This window comes from Bos indicus x Bos taurus, chromosome 14 (assembly GCF_003369695.1).
Source record: "Bos indicus x Bos taurus breed Angus x Brahman F1 hybrid chromosome 14, Bos_hybrid_MaternalHap_v2.0, whole genome shotgun sequence".
In the NCBI taxonomy this organism is placed as follows: domain Eukaryota; kingdom Metazoa; phylum Chordata; class Mammalia; order Artiodactyla; family Bovidae; genus Bos; species Bos indicus x Bos taurus.
The window spans coordinates 64,800,681-64,822,035 of NC_040089.1; the positions used below are offsets into that span (position 1 = coordinate 64,800,681).

The 21,355-nt window shown below is 38.1% G+C and overlaps 1 protein-coding gene across 9 annotated transcripts in view; it reads right to left on the reverse strand.

The window, feature by feature from the left end:
* Window positions 1-21,355, reverse strand: part of VPS13B (vacuolar protein sorting 13 homolog B) — an 806,600-nt gene that overhangs the window by 49,476 nt on the left and 735,769 nt on the right. For all 9 annotated transcript variants that reach the window (XM_027561445.1, XM_027561448.1, XM_027561447.1 and 6 more), the window contains 8 exons: window positions 16,814-16,969; window positions 8,412-8,675; window positions 7,647-7,730; window positions 7,294-7,469; window positions 6,715-6,885; window positions 5,823-6,024; window positions 4,520-4,708; window positions 1,067-1,213 (listed from right to left, as the gene is read on the reverse strand). In XM_027561445.1, coding sequence (XP_027417246.1) covers window positions 1,067-1,213; window positions 4,520-4,708; window positions 5,823-6,024; window positions 6,715-6,885; window positions 7,294-7,469; window positions 7,647-7,730; window positions 8,412-8,675; window positions 16,814-16,969 — 1,389 coding nt within the window. The remainder of the gene's footprint in view (window positions 1-1,066; window positions 1,214-4,519; window positions 4,709-5,822; window positions 6,025-6,714; window positions 6,886-7,293; window positions 7,470-7,646; window positions 7,731-8,411; window positions 8,676-16,813; window positions 16,970-21,355) is intronic.

The window sequence follows — 21,355 nt, forward strand, 5'->3', positions numbered from 1 at the left end:
TTTTCTCAGATTATCTCACTGAACCTTCACCCAGACCCTGCAAGGAATGCAAAATTATGCTGCTTTTCAGATAAGGCAGTGCTAGTGTAGAGGGTGCTGACCCAGTGCTTTGGGAAGCCCCTAGGGTGGGGAGAACTGGGAAAACTTTCAGGGCACACGCTGGTTTTTTTCCCTCAAATCCTCACCTACCATGCAATTACTGTTGACCTCTATTTCCCAACATGGGGCTTCTGGTCACCTATGTATTTTTAATCAATACTTCAATGAACCAAGATGAAATTCTACTAATCTGCCATTTTTATAAATCCTATAATGCACTGTAGGCTTAGAAGAGTAAGACTTTCATCCTAGTGTATTGTTCTAATGTAATTTTTAGGAGCCGCAAGTACAGGCTAACAATAAATGAGGATGAAAGTAAAGAAAAATAATACTTTTCTGTGTGACGGTTTCAACAGCATAAAACAACAGCATACCACTTAACATATTCTGTTTGTAAATCCTTTTAAAATATCTCCTTACTCTCTTAAAATAAAACTATTCATCTGAACTGTATAAAGCATAGAGTAAAAAGAAAAAAAAAAATCCTTCTTGGATTCATTTTCCGCATATTCTGCCACAGAGATGTTAACATAAATGAGCTGGTACATTTTCACATTTCCTCTCCTCCTGGACACAGAGCTCAGTGCTCCCAGATCTGGGGCTCTGTTGGGGCTGAGCCTTCTGCACACACGGCTTCTCTGCGAGGCAGATGTTCTTTTCTGTAGCCTTGCAGCCAGCCCTCAGGCCAGCTTCCTGCCAGGGCGTTAGGAGCGCTGGCAGATGTGCTGGCAGCCTGAAGCCGCCAGGGCGTCCGGATCTGCTGCTTGGGAGCCTGTCTCCTTGTTAATGACCTTGGAAGAGCTCATCATGACACAACGGTTTTAATGAAAGTACAAAGAAACGAATCCTTCACCTATATTTGGTGTTAGCTTTTGATCTGTTCTGGGTTAAAAAAAAAAGTTGATCCTTACCATTACTGACTTAAGAAAACTTATAGATTAAAAAAATTCATGTGTGCATGGCTTACCTCCTTTCCAGAGTGGGGTTTGGTGACAGTTAACTGTGGCTTATAAAATATCTGATATGGTGTGTTATTGATTATCGTGGTCTTATCTTCAATCTGAATGATCTGTATGCCTTGCTGTACCATGGAGGAAATGCAGAACTGGCACAACTGCAGAACAATTGAGGAAAGAGCAATTCTTTAAATATCACATGGTATATAAAAACTTCTTTTTTTAATATATATTTATGTGGCCACTTCGTCATTTTGGCTGTCCCAGGTCAGAAAAAGAAGGGGTATTTCATCAGAGTAGTGCAATTCAGAGTGAATTACAGGGATCTGGTATCCATGTTTATGAAGATAAATGCAAAAAACATACTTAAATCAGTTATTTAACTAAATATAAGTGGGATGTGCTTCTCAACATGAATCTTTTCTAAGTAGTATATGGATGCCAGTTAAAATAACAGAGTAAGGAATCACATTAAACTATGTAGGAAGTACTGTCTAGAAATCTCGATGGTGCACACTATCATGATAATAATAATATGTTTAAAAGGTCATTTTATCTACTGGTTTGCCCATGACAGTATCAATTTTATCTTTTGTTCCAGAGTATTTAGTAGAGTTCCCTTTCAGTCTCAAAATTGTCTTGGTCACTAAAAGGGATCACTATTTACTCTGCAACAGGATGCCTTAGCACACCGGTTACCTCTACCTTAGAGGGACACAGACTTGTTTTCGAGTTATTTAACCTATTTCCTCACAAAATATTTATTTATAAAAAGCACTTACACATAAACAGATGCCACTAATCTTTTTCCACATAAAGCACTCAGGCCAGTATTCCCTGTCTCACACTCATGCTAGCAGCTATGTCACTGAATGTGTACAAGGGCCAAGGGGAGCACTTTAATGATGATGACAATGATGAAGGAAACAGCAACAACTCCCCTTATATATTGCATTCTTGTGCTCCTGTTTAAAGTATTTTATGCATATTAACTCACAGAATCCTTACTACACCTCTATGGGGTAGCTACTATTCTTCTCATTTTACAGAAGAGAAAGAATGAGACACAAAGGTAAGCAACTTGCCCTAGGTCACCAAGATAAAGAGGGGCTAGGGGTTGGAATTAGAAGCCATGTAGACTGGTTCCCTGGTGCTGCCCTTAGCCACTGTGTGTTTCATCTCACTGTCCCACCACATTGCATGAGGAACTGATGCTCAGAGAAGACATTATTTGCCTAAAGATACCCATCTAGTAAGTGGTAATGTTCTCCAAGTATGGTCTGGGAACACTCCTGACCTTTCAGGAGGCCCCAAGGCCAAAAGTAATTTAAAAATGACACCAAGATGCTATTTGTCTTTTTCACTGTTTCACATAAGCATACAGTGGAGCTTTCCAGAGGTCCTATGACATCATCATAGATATGTCATCATAGGATGATGTCATCAGTCTTATGGCTAAAGAAATATTTGTGAATTCTCATGCTTAAAATTTTTTATATTTTAATTTCTAATTTGACAAAATCAAATAGATATAATCCACACAAACAAAAGCGTTTTGGAGGTCCTCAGTAGTTTTTAAGAGTATAAAGGGGTCCAAAGACTAAAAAGCTTGAGAATCACTACTGAAGAAAAATGAGATATAATGATATTATATTTTCCAACAGCTCATTCATTCATTTGTTCACGAGCATTTATCTGTACGTGGCCACTTTGTGAGGTGCTGGAGGTACTGGGTGTTTGACTGTGAATCATAACTTTCCAGGTTTTGATGGTAGTTCTCAACTTGCAGCTATTCAACTTCGGGTGATTCACGCTCACAGCCCTTTGCCGTTCACACCCATGTTACAGTATTTTGGCCAGCAGAGGATGAACATGCGTTGCCCAGACAACTTTGAGGAAATGGATACCAGCCTTCAGTACTGAAGATCAACTTCTTTGTATCAGAGAAATTTATTTTTAAGAAGTCATCAAATGACCCTAACCTTTTTTAAGAGGCTCTTCAAATATGCCTGTCAAAATCTGACTTCTCCTCAGAGAAAGAGCACTCTGAATTACACAACTCTGATGAAGTGCCCTTTCTTTTTCTGACTTGGGACAGCCACAATGACGAAGATACCATTAAGCACAGCACGAGATTTCTAGATAGTACACTATGGTGCTGCACTTTGTACATAGTTTAATGTGATTCGTTAGTCTATTATTCAGCTTAACTGGCCTTCATATACTACTTAGAAAAGATTCATGTTGAAAGCACATACCACTTATATTTAAATAACTGATTTATGTATCTTTTTTTTTTCTTTTTGTATTTATCTTCATAAACATGGGTACCAGACTCCTGTTCAAGAACACTACTCCCAGGGCTTTTCTGGTGGCTCAGTGGTAAAGAATCTGTCTGCCAATGCAAGACACAGTGGTTTGATCCTTGGTCTGGGAAGATCCCACATGCCTTGGAGCAACTAGGCTTATGCCCAACAACTGTTGAGCCTGTGCTCCAGAGCGGGGGAGTCACAACTACTGAGCCCATGTGCTGCAACTACTGAAGCCTGAGCACCCTAGAACCCGTGCTCCTCATCAAGAGAAGCCACCACAATGAGAAGCCCCTGCACCACAGTTGAGAGCAGCCCCTGCTTGCTGCAACTAGAGAAAAGCTTGCTCACAACCAACACCTAGGACATCTAAAAATAAATAAATTGTTGTACAGTCACTAAATCATTTTTGACTCTTTGTGACTCCATGGACTGCAGCACATCAGGCTCTTCTGTCCTCTATTATCTCCCGGAGTTTGCTTAAGTTCAGGTCCACTGAGTCAGTGATGCTATCTAACCATCTCATCCTCTACCACCCCCTTCGCCTTTTGCCTTCAGTCTTTTCCAGCATTAGCATCTTTATATATATGTGTGTGTGTGTGTGTATATATATATATATATATATATATACTCCCTCTTAAAACGTTGGTTCTATGGGAGAATCAGATCAACCTACGTCCTTTCACTCAGGATACCCTTTCCAGGAATATAACCTTTCTGGCAGGAGCCTCTGTCCTTTCACTCAAAACCCAGAATGTTAGCAACTCTACTTCCTGCTCTAAAATGAGGAGGCCAAGTACAATTTGTGGATATTTTGGAATAAGTTCTTTTTTCCTTCCACATACAATAAATCAAGTGACTGCTGAGTGTTCTGAAATAGAGTGGTTATTGGATAAATTATGTGACACAGCTTTTATCACTGGTAAAGGAAAGGAAAAAAAAACCCTGTAAAACAGAAAGGTCTAAGAAATCATGTGTTGCACTATTATAAACTGTTTGGAACATATAATACTAAAAAGGGATTAGAAAAGAAAAGGGAAGGCTCATTTTAAACAAGTTGAGGGGATGGCATGCTATCCCCAGCTCCACCCCGACCCCCCACTACTCCCTGTCCCAGCCAAGAGCCAAGCAGACTTTGAGAGACTTTGACCCTACCTTCTGATGTCCTGGGAAAGCACCGAGTCTTATTTCAGCATGAACAAACCCTTCTTCGTCCAAAGATACAACTTCACCGTTACCTCCCTCTTTCCACTTTGGAGACGTCAGGTTATGGACCAGCTTAACAGCCGCCGACTTGTGCACAGTGTTTGTATTTGCCCAGTATATTCCAATTTGAAAAGCTTCCTGGAAAAATAATTCCTCAATTATAAAATAGTTTTCTTAACTTTGATATTTTTACCTCAATTCATAGGAATTTTTTCTATTATAGGTCTACCTAGGCAACGACGTCCTTTTTACTTTTTTTTGGTAATGGCAACATACATTTTATTTCACTTCCCAATGCCTTCTTTGAATCACAGTGGAATTTGTATTTATGGAAGGAGGGAAAAAACATCAACCCAAACTGGGACTACCCTATAAATACCAAAGGCTTAGAAACTGAAGGTTTCATTTTGTTTGATAAAAGAATAATATGCAATATTAGGTACATGCAGGTCAACATTCCAATTCCATAAGGTAACATCATATGATTATTTAAAAAAAAAAAAAGAAAAAAATGCAATTGAATAAAGATGTTTATAAACTGGAGCTAAAAGAAAAGGACTCTCAAATTGTTCCATATCAGAAAAACATTTTATTTAGGAATTCCATGTACCCTATTCTCTTACAGATTTATATGCTTTCTTGGAACTGGGCTAGCCTTATCAAGAAAGTTCTCTTGTGATGAAATATAAAATCTTCCTATGAAGTTCTATTTTACAACCAGATTTTTCTCCCCTTGTTAGTAATGATTCTATGTTGTTATCAGTAACAGGTGGGCATCCATGATTATGGACAGGCAAGTCCACTTATAAAGGAAAAGGGGCCCGACAAAAATAGCTGTTCAGAAATCTTCTTATTCATCTTGCAAATCTATGAGAGTTTCTATAAAAACTACAAAAACATCTAGAGGGTAGGTGAGCACAGCATACAGCTCTATATTCTTAACATATTCTGAGTAGACCAGTCCTAATACTTGTCAAACATTCTGTTGAGGAATGGAAATGAGAATGCAACTAGTACAAGTTATCGAATTCAATGATAACTCAAGCATGAATACTGCTGACGGGTGGGAAAAAAAGAGACATCTGAGATGTCTTTAAATATCAAAGAACATTCCATACCCCTTACATATGATTCTAGGAGGACAGTTTTCCACAACTGATTGAGTCTGTTAAGAACATAAATGCAACCTTAGAATAAAAGATGGTTGTTGAAAGAAAGAATTCCTATTAGTTTAAAAGAAGAGTTATAGTACCTGAAAATTAGGAGGGATAATAATTTTGCCAGCAGGAACCTGTAGAACAATCTTCTCTCCCTCAAATAGCCAGAGGTCCCACTTGGACTGATTGATAAGCAGGGCCCAGGGTAGCAATTCTATCAATAAGGTCCTCACATATGGTTTCCAGGCTGACAGCTTCACTCGCATTGGGCTGTCCCACTGGCTCAGTTGCTCATTCCTGTGCCAAATACCACATCCAACAGACTCAATGAAACATGATTTCAGGACTCATGAAATGTGTTTAAGAATTCCAGACACACAACGCTCCTGTATGGTACCTCTTCACATCAGAGTCATGCAATGCCAAATTTGCATCCAGGAGGAAGAAACTTTTCATGCAATTATGTTCTAGATTAAGAATGAAGTAATTTACAGAATACATCTACTAGGAGATAAAAGGTCAGAATGTGACAGATACATGCAAACATCTTTTTTAAAATGTTTTTTAGGGTATCTAACATATTTGTGAACATTCATTCATTTAATATTGAGAACTGTTCATAGAAAACCGGGGCTGGAGAACATTATCTGTCAGAAAGTGAAAAGTTTAAATGAAAGTTGTTCAGTTGTGTCCAACTCTTTGTGACCCCATGGACTATACAGTTCATGGCATTCTCCAGGCCAGAATACTGAAGTGGGTAGCATTTCCCTTCTCCAGGGGATCTTCCCAACCCAGGGATTGAACCCAGGTCTCCCACATTGCAGGCAGATTCTTTACCAGCTGAGCCACAAGAGAAGCCCAAGGATACTGGAGTGGGTAGTCTAACCCTTCTCCAGGGGATCTTCCTGACCCAGGAATCAAACCAGGGTTTCCTGCATTGCAGGTAGATTCTTTACCAACTGAGAGGCTATCAGGGAAGCCCCTTACCTGTCAGAGTCCTTTTTATTATAGGGCCATGTGGGTTGAAGGAACTTCTCTGGCCCGTAGAACTCATCAAGGATCTGAGTAACTGTGCCTCCGGGGTGTATCTTAGTAGCTATCTGCTTAATGAGGGATGTTGAGATGGGAACAGCACAGTGTGAAGGGTCATCCTCTTCTCTAGGAAATGGAAAGGAAAAACAAAAATGATTACCAGATGTATTACAAACCAATGTATGTTTGTTTTTTTTTTTTGAGAGCGAGTCAATTTTTGGTGCTTTAGGGATGAAACAGTTTGGGGAATGATCTGGGATTTCCTCCCTAACGCATGGGTGGAGCGCTCTCATTCCTCTACAGAAATTATGTTGTCAATTAGATTTTCTGATCATCCCTCTTTTTCATTTCTAATGCGGCTGAATTTTATCTTCAACTACGGAAGAAAACAGGAGAACACTAGGCAAGGCAATTTAAAAATAACATTCTCATAAGAAATCACACAAAAAACTCTATCTTTTCTTGCCCCCCCTTGACAGGGCAAGGTACTTTTTCTTCTGAATCTGAGGAAAAAGTTAAGGATTTTCCCAGTACCTTGCTTGAAATGTTAGGTGATGTACAAGGTCAGGTTCTATGTTTTGCAGTGGTTTTTCCTGTCCTTTTCCTGGAATAATTTGTGTTTCACTCAATCCCAGACTCCTTTTCTCCAAATGTATGATAATGGGGTCTGGAAGATGACTCCTCATGATAAAAAGAGGGCTGAACACAATCTATAAAAATAAAAGGACAGAACAACTTTCATATTTGCTTTGTTGCAGTATTCCAGCTGTTTGATGCTGAGACAAACTTGTAATAAATCTCTTCCCTGGGTCACTCTGACCTTAATTTATTTCAGAACAGGAAAGGTCAGAGTTGTATGCCATATTTTAGGATCTGAAAGCACTCACCATTCGCTGCTGCACTTGAGAGCTGGGTTCTAAAGTCAAAACTGTGCACCAGACATAAATAATGGAACTGTTTGAAGATGGCACCTGCACATGAGAGAGAAAAGAGTTCTATTAAACACTGAACAGTTTACTAATTAATCAAAATAAGGCAGAGATATAATATCAGTTTGAATGATAAAAAAGTAAAGTTATTGAAAAAAGCCATTAAAAAAAAAGAATACCTAAGCAAAAACAGACTTCACTATGGCATAAAGTGAATGTGTGGTGAGTCAATGGGGCCAATTATTTCCATAAAGATGAAGGGATTTGTATGTGGAGTGACTGATATAAGAGTGAGTGGGAGAACGAAAGAGAGATTTGTGCTTCGTGGGAATGAAAGTGATGATGGTGGAGATTGAGAAAGAGATAAAAAAAGTAGCAGGTCATCACAAAGCTTCTCAAGTGGGGAGGACACGCTTTTTTCCCTCCCATCCCTTCAAAGCCCTAGAGCAACAGAATCTTTTTCAAGATATAACTCATCTCCATCTGGAAGGGTAGAGTCTTGGCTACAGGAAGTACTGGAACTGATACAAATGTGTTGTTGTGGGATGGGGAGGAAAAAGTTTGAGAAGTAATATTTAAAGTCTTTGCATATTATTTCAGGCCTCCCCTCTTTTGTACCTATCATTTATTAATAAATTAAGTGCTACACTGAATAAAGAACATAATGAGAACTTTACAATTTTAAAGTTGCTCTGTTCTGGACTGTGCTACTACTTGTCACACCTGAATGACGACGCTATACTCAGGGGCCTTGGATTCCAGGCACACGTCTCTCGACCAGTCTTCATCTCCTTTGGCCCTCACACACAACTCAGTCAGTTCGCTGTTTTCTAGTATGTACGAAGGCAATTTCTGTTTGGCTGTGAGGCAGTCAAAGTGTTCCCGAACCACAGCTTGTCCATCTTGACCAATGTAATGCTGAACCACTTTTAATTCTATGCTTTGAGACAAGTAACTACAGATGATCTGTCTTCCACAGATGATAATCTAAAAACAAACAAACAAACAAAAAACAATCAATCAACCCCTCAATCAGTAAGACTTCCATCAATTTAGACTCCATGAACTGGAAACAGAGCAAACTTGGGAGATATCACAGGTTTGGTTTCAGACCACCCACAATAAAGCAAACATCTTAATAAAGAGTGCAATAAGTTGCACTCTTATGCAATACAAGATCTCTGTATAAACTGATAATACAAACAACTTTTAACTCATATGCTGAATTATATTTTATCTTATTCACATTTTTCCTATAGTGTAGAAGCATTTATATTTATAAAACACACAGAATTATCCATTAATCCCAAGAATTATTTAACTTTTCATCCAGTTAAGCATATAATTCAGGGCAGGCATTAAGAAATATTAATATCTCTTTTGGTGGAAACTGATGCAGTAAATACTTTTAGAAAGCAAATCCCTGTGTAATATGAGTTTTCACCATGGTTGAGGAAGACAGGACTTTCTGATACAGTTTTCCTTATTTGTAATATTTTTCCAGGTTATAAAATATATAATAAGTAATACATATATGCCATAGTTAAAGGTCTAAGGATATGATCTAGCTCTAAGGTCTAATTTTATATGTCAACTTGAATGGGCCATTCAAGATATTTTGGTCACACATTACACTGGGTGTGTGTGTGTGAAGGTGTTTCTAGATGAGATTAATATTCGAATTGGTAGACAGACTAAAGCAGACTGCTCTCCCTAACTGGTGGACCTCATCCTAGCAGCTGAAGACCTGAAAGAATGGAGAGCCTGGGTCAGGAGGCAACTCCTCCTGCCTCATGCTTGAGCTGGACACTCATCTGTTCCAGCCTATGGAAACAATTGAAACATCAGCTCTTCTTGGTATGCTAGCCTGCTGGCTTTTGGACTGGAACTTCACATCAGCTCTTCTGGTCTTCCAACCTGCAGACTGCGAATCTTAGGACTTCTCAGCCTCCATAATCATGTGAGCCAATTTATAGTAAATCTCTCTTTCCCCTTCTCTATGTGTGTATGTATATACATACATACAAGTATATGTGTGTGTACACACACAAACACAAAGACACACCCTTTTTGTTCTGTTTTTTTTTTTCCTTTTTGGAGAACCTAATAAGTATTTTCACAAATTATCTCTTATTTTCAAAACCACCACATAAAACAGGTGCTATAATGAGTCCTCATATTAATAAGGAAAAAAACAGAGGCAGAGAGATGTTGAATAATTGGCCTGATGTTACCCCGACTGTCTGGTCCAGAGTCTGATCACTACCCTGATAGTCTGTATCTCATAAAATCAATACCTACCTATTAAGAAAACAGAAACAATATAAAGAGAATAAAGCTTGCTCATCATAAGGTAATGTATTATAGCAGAAACCAGTGGTTCCATTCCAAATAACTTCTTTTTCTTTGTTAGTCTTTCCTTTGCCTTTGCTGTCAAAATCACCGATTTGGTTTAGGCCTCAAGCAGCCCAGTCCTCAGGGAAGGTGGACACCTCGCAAGACCCCTAAAAGCTGTATCACAGTTGGTACATGCTAATCCTGGTAACTCATTCCACCATTGCCAATGATTAGTGGTGAACATGGAGCTCTGTTTTGGCAAATAATACAAAAAGGAAGGCTGCTAAAAGTCTCTGGGAAAGATTTTACTCTTTGATAATAAGGAAGACAATTTGAGAAGAGAAAACCCTCCTTTTTCTCTGCCATGGAAGATATCAGGAGAGGATACAGATTTTGCAGCTATCTTGAGGCCAGGAAGGCAAACTCAAGAGGACAGCAGAGAAGCAGATACAGTACTGAGCGCCTAATTAACTACCCAACACTGAACCTGCCTTAAGATAGGAGCAATAGTATCTGCTTCATTAACTTGCTATCAAGATTAAAAAGCCTATTTTTGTAACATCATGGTGAAAGCATCCTAACTGATACATTTTTCTATGTCATTAGGAGCACTTTGTAACCACCATTAAAAAAAAAACTATTACTTATACAAATTAATATATTAACAATTATTTATGAACTATTATTTATCCCAGACAAATCTGCTAGATTGATAGACCAAAAATTAAAGTCATTGTTACTTCAACTTGCATTACTTGAGTAGTGAGGTTTAGCAATTTCTTGAACATTTATTTTCCAACAGTCTATTTCTCAGAATCTTCTTTAGAAGGAACACGTCTGCAAAAACCAGGCTATGCTCAACTGTTATATTCCCCCTAGATACTCTGGCCATTATAATCTTTTAAAACAATATTTTCAAAATAACAAAACACACACAAGTCAACTGAACTATGAGTCCTAAATCAGCACACAAGATTTTCTTTAGCACATATAGGGGTTACGAGACACTTATGATAAGCCTTATGATGCCATAGCATTGCCTAATTTTGAATAAACATTTGGAAGCGCTGAGGCAGTATTTAACTCTGTTCCTCTTCTGGATGTGTCCAGGCCTGGCAATGTGTGTTCAGTGCTCTTGCTTCAGAACCTTTGGGCCCCATGAGATTTAGGAGAGAATTTGGCTGTCTCTCACAGAAACCACAGAATCTTTGCAACCATCTGGGACTCACTTTGTTTAAAGACAAAGATCCTCTTGGTGGGTTTTTATAGTTTCATTTTCAACCAAAAAGCCTGTTAAATAGGCTTCAAATTTGATAAAAAGAAAATCCTTAAAAGTGGCCAGGGAGGAAAGGCTACTAAGATGAAAGGAAATCCAAAATGGCTGCGCCTTGGAACTCTGCTCTACATGGCTGCTCCCTTGCAGGGTTCAGTGGCAGCCATGCCTGCGTTCCTTCAAAGTGGCAACACTTACAGTGCTGATATTTTGAAAATTATGGTTAGAATTTCAAGATTAATTTATCAGTTGAAGACAGCTACTTAATTTTTTTAATGTAGGGTTTCTCTTTAGTACACATTTCCAGGTTTCACACCACTTCCCCTTTTTCTCCAAAGCCACAAAGATGTGTATTGAAGATTTCTACATATGATTTTACTTAGCAGGTTTCTGAACTCTTATTAGATCAGTGCCAAGAAGAATAGCAATATTAAAAGAATAATTCCAGAGCACCAGATGCACTGGAAAATGATATCTTAACCATGATTAAAAGTGTATGTATAAAGATACAAATATATATACATACATTCATATATGTACATTAAAATTTTTAGAACGGTAAAGCTTTCCTCAATGAAGAGATGGAAAACATAGAAGCAAAGATGTGTACATGAGTAGTTGTATAATGTACAAAGTTTCTGGGAAATTTTGTGTGTGGTCAATTTTTATTGAATTGGAGAAATGAGAAGGGTCTAGGAAAGGAAGGGTACAGGCAACTAAACGTCATTGTTCCAACAAGCTTTAGCCAATTCTCCACTGTCCAGAGGCACGGTACACGGTTAAGGTACATCAGGGAGCTGCACACACTCACCTCCCCAAATGGGGTGTGGTAGTTAGGCAGCTGTGGTTTCTTGTAACTTTCCAGGCCCAGGTGGGATAGAAGGAAAGAAGCCAAGATGTGAGGGAGGCAGGAGTCCACCACGCTCTTCTGGAAGGTTGATACCTATCTTCCTTCCTAACCTGGCCACCTGAGGAATCCTGTGTCTCTGCTGTACTTTAACTAGAGCTAATCTGAATGTTAGTTAATCTACCCTGACCATAGGAAAAAAAAAAATCCAGTTTAAAGGAAGTAATACTTTGTGTGTGGGAGGGTAGGGTGTGGAGGGGAGAGGGGGTAGAGAGAGAGAGAGACAGACAGACAGACAGACAGAGACAGACAGACAGGAACAGACAGAGAGAGACAGGGACAGACAGAGAAGTGGGGGGAGAGAGAGAGAAAGAGAAGAAAGGCTGAAAAACATTGACTGGGAAGGTTTTTTTACAACTTTGATACATGCAGTGGTAGGTCTGAGGTTGCCATGGTGGTCTGCTGAACCTCGTATTACCCAGGTTCAGTATAAACCACTTTCCATTTGCTTGAATTTTAGGTTAACGAATTGTTGTTTTTGTGTTTCACTTTTCCCTGCTCTGCTGAGTTTTTAAAAATGGCTCTAATATAGAGCACAGTCTCAGATGATGATGACAAGAAATGTTAAAACTCAAAATAAGTTACGTGTGTAAGGCCTCCCATGATAGCGGGAATGTAAAATGGATTTTCCCAGTTCCTGTGGGAGAAGAAGACACCTCTTCTCCAAAAGGTAAATGCCATGTGAGGGCCGCTTATGCTTCCATTATTTCTTTCCACATATCCCTTTCCTGTTTGGCTAGACTTGACCTTTTTTTTTTTTTTTTTTTTAAGAGTATTTATTATAAATGGGTAAGAAGCAGAGAAAAGTGTGAAAGGCATTCTCCCCCACACCCAGAAAAGGATTATTAACATTTAACAGTACAAATAACATTTGGAAAAGTCCTGAAATGTGATTTGGCACCAGATGCCTTAAAATCTATATTTGGCATTAACAGAGAGAGTGATTAAAAGAATTCCTTAAACTCTCAATGCACGGAAAATTTTTTTAGTTCTGATTTGAACCCTTCATAAATATTTAAGGTTTAAAAAATGCTAATAGTTTGAAAAACTCATGAAGTCGGCAGATGTTTTAGGAAAAATATATATTTAGTTATTTAAAAGATTAGCATAGTAGCAATAAGACTCTGGTAAGTCAAAACAGTGAGTTTTGTCTAAGAAATAAAGTATATCTTTTTAATTTGGAAATATGCATCAAGCATCACAAAAATATTCATATCCTTTGGGCAGGTAATTTAAATTTTATAGCAATTATTTTAAGGACAGATACAGAAATGTGGACATATATTTATAAAAAAGATATTTATTGCAGGATCTATTACAGTGACCAACTGGACATTAACTGAATGTTCAACAGCAAGGAAATGTCTAGGTGTATTTCGATATACCATATGGCAAATCACTAGGCAACCATTAAAGGGATAACTCCAGGAATTTTAAATAACAGGAGAAAATAAACATTACATAAAGTTAAAAGAAGAAACAAGTTGAAAAATTATGATTACAGTTCAATTTCACTCAGATGGTAAGGAATCTGCCTGCAATGCTGGATGACCTGGGTTTGATCCCTGGGTTCGGAAGATCCCCTGAAGGAAGACATGGCAACCCACTCCAGTATTCTTGCCTGGAGAATCCCACGGACAGAGGAGCCTGGTGGGCTACAGTCTACAGGGTTGCAAAGAGTCAGACACAACTGAGCGACTAAGTACACACAGTCAGATTTCGAGTTGTTTCAAAGAAAAAAAGGTACCAAAGTAATAACAGAATATATTTTTTGGTTGGTTGATTTATGAGTAAGTTTCATTTTCTTCATGAGGCTTTTTGTGTTTCCAGATATATTTTATAATAGTTAACATAAAAATAACAGTGTGAACTAGTATTTATTGGGTGTTTTCTATTATAAAAGGAATATGAAGCATAAAACAGTTAAGAAATTTGCTTAAGGTCATATAGGTAATAAGTACAAGGGCTGAGAGATCTTTTACAATCAGAAAAAAGGTAGGTAAAACTTTGTAAGAATTAAAAAAATGTATTTTTCATGACAAATTTTTTTGACTTATGGTATATACTGTTGCGATAGTTATCTACTCAGGTACAGTGTATATACTAATGTATCCTGAAATCTAATATCAGTTCTTGAAAGTAATATCTATGGCAAGAATGAGGTGTCTGTATGTAGCAACACAAAAACACATGAGTGTTGCTCATGCCTGGAAATATTTCATTATTGTAATAATAACTGAAGTTCATTGGGTTATGACAGTGGGCCAGGCACTAGTGTAAGCACTATACATATACAAACTTATTTAATTCTCACACCTACTTTACGAGGAAGGCACTATTATTATTCCCATTTTACAGATGAGAAAAGTGATCACAATGGTAAGTAGTAGCTAGCAAGGGTGCCTGTGACTTTAACCATCAGGACATATCTTTAAAACATTTCTCCACAGAAGGACCCTGCCACTCCACTCATTGGTAAATGTCCTCTGAACTCTGAACACAGAGCTGAACGAACTGGAAAACTTCAGACCAGAGCTATGGTAGTCAAAGCATCTGAGAACTTGTTAGAAATACAAATTCTCGTGCTATACCCAAGAACTACTGAACCTGGAACTCTAGGGGTGGGAATCCAGCAACCTGTGCTTCATTCAACAAACCCTCCAAGGGATTCATTCAGACACATACTCAAGTTGAAGCCTAGAGGGAGAGAAACTAAGGGGAAATATGCTAATTCCTCATGTTTTTGGAAGGCTTAATATAGAGGAGAGGCAACAAGTTGCGTGCTTCCTGTGTATGCCTCTCAAGTTCTGAGGAATAGTAAAAACTGGCTAAATGGTAACAGATCTTGGCTCAAAATTAGGAAAGAATTTCTTATTTCATTAATATCTGGAAGTAACCGACAACGGAAAGAGCTGCCATGTGAGAGAATGAGACTCTCGTTCAGAGTATTCAAACAAATGCTCTATGACCATTTCTCAGGCACGCTGATGAATGGGGAGGTAGACAAGGCATTCTTGAGAGATCGTGAGTGACGGAATCAGGAAACCAGTGGGTGCTGGGCAGATGTTTGTTGAGAGCACGTCCATGTAAGCAAGGTCTGAGGGAAGACGGGAGAAACGATTCTTGTTTTTAAGACTTTCCAGTTCAAAGCCCACACTAGCCATGCTGGTCTCCTCCTGAGTCCTTGGGTAAGATCCATTTGTCCAATATTTGTATCTTTGTTTATCCCATACTGCTGAGTGGGGATGCCCTCTCTTAATCTCAATTCAACATGCTTTGTAAAGCCTAGTTCAGGTCAAATCTTCTTAGTGAAACCTCTAAATTCCCTTCACACTTACTGTCAGCCGTACACATTGTTGGGTTTACATAAATTTATGTGAATTTCCACTTTGAGAGCAAAGGTTGTGTCACATACTTAGGGTCTTCTGTTATACCCTGTTCTACAGGAGGCAATCAACAAATACTTGGGGAAATGGTCGGCTGATGGGGAACACTCTTCCACGCTTCTGAGACTCTGCTGCTACTGTACTCTTCTCACTTGTTGCTCTCAATAATGAGAGCACGAAGTCCGGCTCCCTGATTAGGTGCAGACCAAGAATGCACACGGGACGGGTCCTACTGTTCACTTTACCGGTTGCCTCCTGCTTGCCCCCTGGCACACAGCAGTGAAGGGGCCCCAGGTGCTCAATACAGAAAGCTCCCTTTTTCCTTTTCCAGGCACTGGTGCTGTGTCTATCACGTCTTCAGTTCACATAACCTTTGGATAGATTGTTACAATCCAGATGCAGATGTATATGTTAAAACTCTTACGACAAATCCAGTTATTATGTGTGCAGTGAAGCCAGTTTTCAAATTTTAATACTTCCTTTTTTTTTCTTTCTACTCTTGTCATGTGCTCCATGCTTGAAAAACATCTTTTAAAAACCACATTTTCACATCTTAAGAACACAAAAAAGTGTCAGATACTCCCCCCCCCCCGACTTTGCAGTCTTAGAACTTCAAAAACAGCCAAAAGGAAGTTTTATAAAATACGTAAAAATATGTGCTGAGAGCTGAGGTTTTATAAGCCAAGAGTAAGACTGCAGTGAATTTTTACTGTAGTTAATATTAACTCCTAGGAAAAGAACGCTTGCTGGAGACCCAGGCCCACTCTGCCATGGGAGAGAACCTCGATACTTTCTTGCAGGTTACTCTTGCATGCCTGAGAATCAACTCCTGGTTATCCACTGCTGGACTATCCAGAGTCCCCACCATCCTTGGCTTCTTTTCCTTCTCAATAAAGACCCTTTGGCCATTTCACAGCTCATTAGCACCTCCACCAGAAGGTAGGTGGTGACAGGGAGAAGAGGTGAAATGAAAATCAGTAAATTTTACTGCTCGTTAGCAGCTCTTGTAAAAGACCTGGGACAAGGGTACGAAGCCATCAGCATCATCAGGATCAACAACAAACACTTAGTAAGTGTGCACACGCATGGCTGGAGTAGGCACAGCTAGGAAGAGCTCTGCGATTTTTTTTTACGATTGTTATTTTCATCTCTTTAAGTTTCCCTTCCATTATAACATCCAATGATTCAGAGTCGTCTGGGCCATGGACACACAAGAACTTACCTGTTTCTGCACGCCGCTGACTTGCTGAGCCTTGATGATGAGTGAAGCAGTTCGACCCTTGTACTGAATAGTTCTAATAAATGTCCCCGCATGGTCCACACTGAAGGGCTCTGACCAACGCCAGTTGCCCCAACCTTCAATACAGATGTGTAACAGCTGGAGAGAGAAACAAGAATTGTCATAATGCCAAAAGTGCCAACAAAAATCTAGTCCTAAAATGAAAGTCTCATTGCTGGAAAACCTTCCTATTTGTAATACTTAGCATCTGTTTTCTTTCTAACCTGCATTATTCATCCACTTCCAGCTTATTCAACCAGGCTAAGAATAGCAAATATGCCACATAGAGTCAATGCGGTTTTCCAGATCACATTTTAAACCTTCTTAAAAATAACTGTCCTATCAAATGGTAAAAGGGCCTGTTGAACATTTGAGGAAAGACTGTTTCATTCATCTGGAGGACAAGAAGGCTGAAATGTGAGATCAAAGAATCATGGTCTTGGCTGATAGCTTATTCCTTCCTCTGGCTAGACAGTAATTAAAGCTAAATTTGGTTTGTAGCATTATTTTTGACCCTAAATTGCCATTCTTTATTTTTCCTTTTGATAAAGAACAAAATAGCAATCTGAGAATGCAATTCATTTAATATATTCATTCTCCTTATGAGATCACATATATCATATTAGAAATACCTTTAACATTTTGAATGTCTGTTCTATTCTTTTTCTTAGTATGTATTTATTGTAATTTTTACCAGTTGAGTCCCTGATCCACATTCACGTTTATTCACATAGTATTGCCACTTTTAGTAATACTTAGATTTCTTTCATGGACATCAAATACTTTCTATTTCTACTGCTACCTATTAACTGCAATTAAGTATTCCAAACTTAAGTTCACTAACTAAAAAGGCATTCCAAAACAACAATGACTGTTTCTTTAGGATACATGTTTAAATGAAAATAAATAATGTTCTTGTTGTTCAGTCACTAAGTCGTGTCCGACGCTTTGCGACCCCATGGACTGCAGCATGGCAGGCTTCCCTGTCCTTCGCTATCTCCCCGAGTTTGCTCAGACTTATGTCCATTGAGTCAATGATGCCATACAGAAATAAAACTGACATTTTAGGAAAAAGGTTTAGATAATATATAAACAATATTTCCCTTCATATCATATATAATTTTTAAAAGAGCTAACAAAGGTTAATCACATGAAACATTTTCCAACTAACAGAATAAATAAAACTTTGAAACCATTATATAAGAGCTATCATAATGGGCTCTTAAATACATTAAGGACTTCATGAGAATTGCCATAATAATAAAAGTCTTTTGATAGCAACATTATTTTTTAGTTTAAACATTAAGAGGAACCCTTATAAAGTGCTTAAACTTGAAAATTTCCCAAGGTCATTGTTCATCATAATGTAACATTTGGTGGAAAATTCAGAGAGAGATTTTTTGTTTTGTTTTTAAATATCTTAAAATATTTTTAAAAATCTGGTAACTCATCTCCCTGCTTTTAATATGGCTCCACTCAGTTCTTCTTCCATACAACTGCCAGTGATCTTGTGAAATCAAAAGGCTACCAGTCAGATGATTTCTAAAAAAAGAAGTCTAACAGCAAAAAAAAATTAAAAAAAAAAAAAAAAAATCCTGGACGGCAAATAAAATACCTTTAGGGAAAATTTGGTTTTATATACAGTCTTCAACATAAAAGTACCAGAGTATCTTTGATGTTTAAATATTAGTTACAGGGAAAAAAAAAAAGAAAAACAATAGTGGTGTTTGGAACCACTTCAGTTTTTGTAGCAGCAACTGGGAATACAGCTCAGGGTACACACAAAACTAAAAGAAACAAAGAAAGTTGTTTTCTTTGGAGAGACTAGTAGCTGGAAATGACAAAAACTAATGAGGCAAGGTACTTAAGGTCAAGCTCAGCTGTATTTTTCTTGAAAATTCCATAGCCTCTAAAGAAAGTTTTAATGTACACAGCGTAATTTTAATTAAGGAGTGTTCACATTTGCATACGAGCTCAATCTTAGGTAGCTGTTCACTCTGTGTGCACAGCGTTTAATGATGAATGTCACCAAGGAATATGCTGTCAGGTTTTGCTTGGCAGCTATTTGTTCTCAAAACGTTGGCACATATATCATATATATTGTCTTTGAATTATGAAAATTCAGATATGTTTGGAGTTAGTGCACACAGAGAAGTTAGGTGGGAGAAAAATATGATGTTTCTCCCCACCTGTATGACCAACAGAATATTTGTAATGTCTGGCCTGCAGTTAAAAAGCATTTAAATATCACTGGCAACTACATGTATATATAAGTTAATAGGAAAGGAATGACATTCCTTGGAGAGAAAAATCTACAAAAAGGAATTCAGGAGGCCTAGCAGTACTTCAGCTGTAGAACCCCAGTACTTCAGTACAGTGCCCAGTACTTCCCCTGGGCACTAGGCAGGGTGCTCAGGTATCCCTGGACATCAAATGAGGGTGGAAAATCCTGTACCTGTTGGACTGACTCACTAAATTTCACTGTTATAGGTACTGAGAAGTCTCCATTTAATAACAAATACCCATATGTCTATTTTTATTTCTATACCAAAGAAACTATAAAATCAGGCATAAAAATGTGAAATTTGTATTAGATTGCCTAATCCTAATGAGACTTGTTTCTATTATTCATCCAATGCATTTTTATTAGTCAGATACTATAAGGAAGGCAATATGTGAAAGACTATGGAGGGCATAAAAAAGAGCTTTGGTCTTTATTCCACAAGGAGCTTAAGATCTTACAGGAAAACTAAGGCCTGTATAACTAACCCACAAGAGGCATTAAGAGAGGTACACGCTGATACAGGAGTCTGGAAGAGAGAGGGCTTGTTCAGGTTGCTGTGATTATGAGAGCTTCCTAAAGCATTTGGGCCTGAGAATTTGGGTAGGACTTCAATTGGTAAAGATGACAGTCACTGGCCAAGGAGGACAATCTGAGAGGTGAAGTCAGAAGGTTTGCTTGGGGCAAAGTTCATAGTCTCAATTGGCTGGAGAAGAAGAAATATGTCAAAAAAAGAGTGAGGATAAGGTCTGAGAAGCAGATCTAGATGGTGGCCAGCCCTGATGATTTGCTGAGCTACGGAATTTGTGCTTTATTCAGGAATTAGCCTTGTGTACAGATAAGCGATGTGTTGAAAGGATGGTGAGAGCCGAGTGTGGAGGGGTCTGGACAACTGCAATAGAATGAGAGCAATGTGGGCCAGAAACAGGAGAGAGGAAGTATTGGCCTTAACAAAATATCACTATCCATTCTGTCTAGAGCCCACGGTGTCTTTAACGTTCTCTTAACAATTTGGAAATTTTCTTTCCCCTTGTTTCCATTAAGTTTCCCTTTCAGATTCACTTCCTTCACCATCTTTCTTTTCCATTCAGCTTTTTCACTCTCTGTGGCCTACTTAGCTAGTGTCTAATTTTTTACACTGGGGGGGAAAACAGTCAAATAAGAACCACTCTTGTTTGAACTTTTCAGTGGGAAATGAAATGAAGTATAAGGCAGGTTGTACAGTAGCCACACTCAATGGAAGGCCCCAAGGGGCTACACTGACATTTTTTTCTAGCAGACTGCCCTACTCCAGGGCCACATTGGCAGCAAGATCAAATTCCACTGAAGACTCCAAATGGGAGCACAGAACTTTCCACTCATTTTTTTCAATAAAAAATAAAACTTAAAACTGAATTACTGATCAGGGGCTTGGGGATCAGCTCTCAGGACCACCCACAGTCACATCCAAAGGGAGAATTCCTGACTCGACAGATTACAGAGGAAAGAAAAACAAAATGAAATCTAGGATAACAGGGTACACCAAGGAAGAGGAAGCGGGGGGGGGGGGGGGTGTTAAGAAAAAAATTTAAATGATATCTGAAATATAAATGAAAGTACTAGATACTTTTCTTTGACCTTTATTTCACTATTCATTTAAAAATTGTTATCAAGATGCTTTGTACCTAATCAGAAATTGAAAATTTGTCTTCAGAGTCATTTGCATATTTTTTGTACTTTATAGTAATTTATTGTACAGTAATATGCAATGTTCCAAAAAGAAACTGAAAATCTAAATAATGTAAACATATTCCTCCAATGTATTTTATTCTTGACAGAAATTTTAGTTCTGAAAGTTATGTGAAATGCAAGTGAAAGAAACTACTGAATATATGCTTGTAGTAAATATATAGTATATAATATATATTAATATATACAAAAGCTTAAGCATCATATTTGTTTTTTAAACTTCTAAACTCATATCTATATCCTAAGAGCCTAGTGTACAGTAGGCACTGAATGAAATAACTGTTGAATAAAAAATCAGGATTTTTGAAAAATAACCAAAATAACCCAAAGCAGATATCAAAAAATTTTAGTGGTGATATTTGGGCATAAAATATCATAAAATGAGAATGAAATCAAAATATTCAGAAACAATTTCTATTTTGAGTGACCTTTCAATACAGATTTGCTTTACGTGGATAACAATACTAGATTAAGCT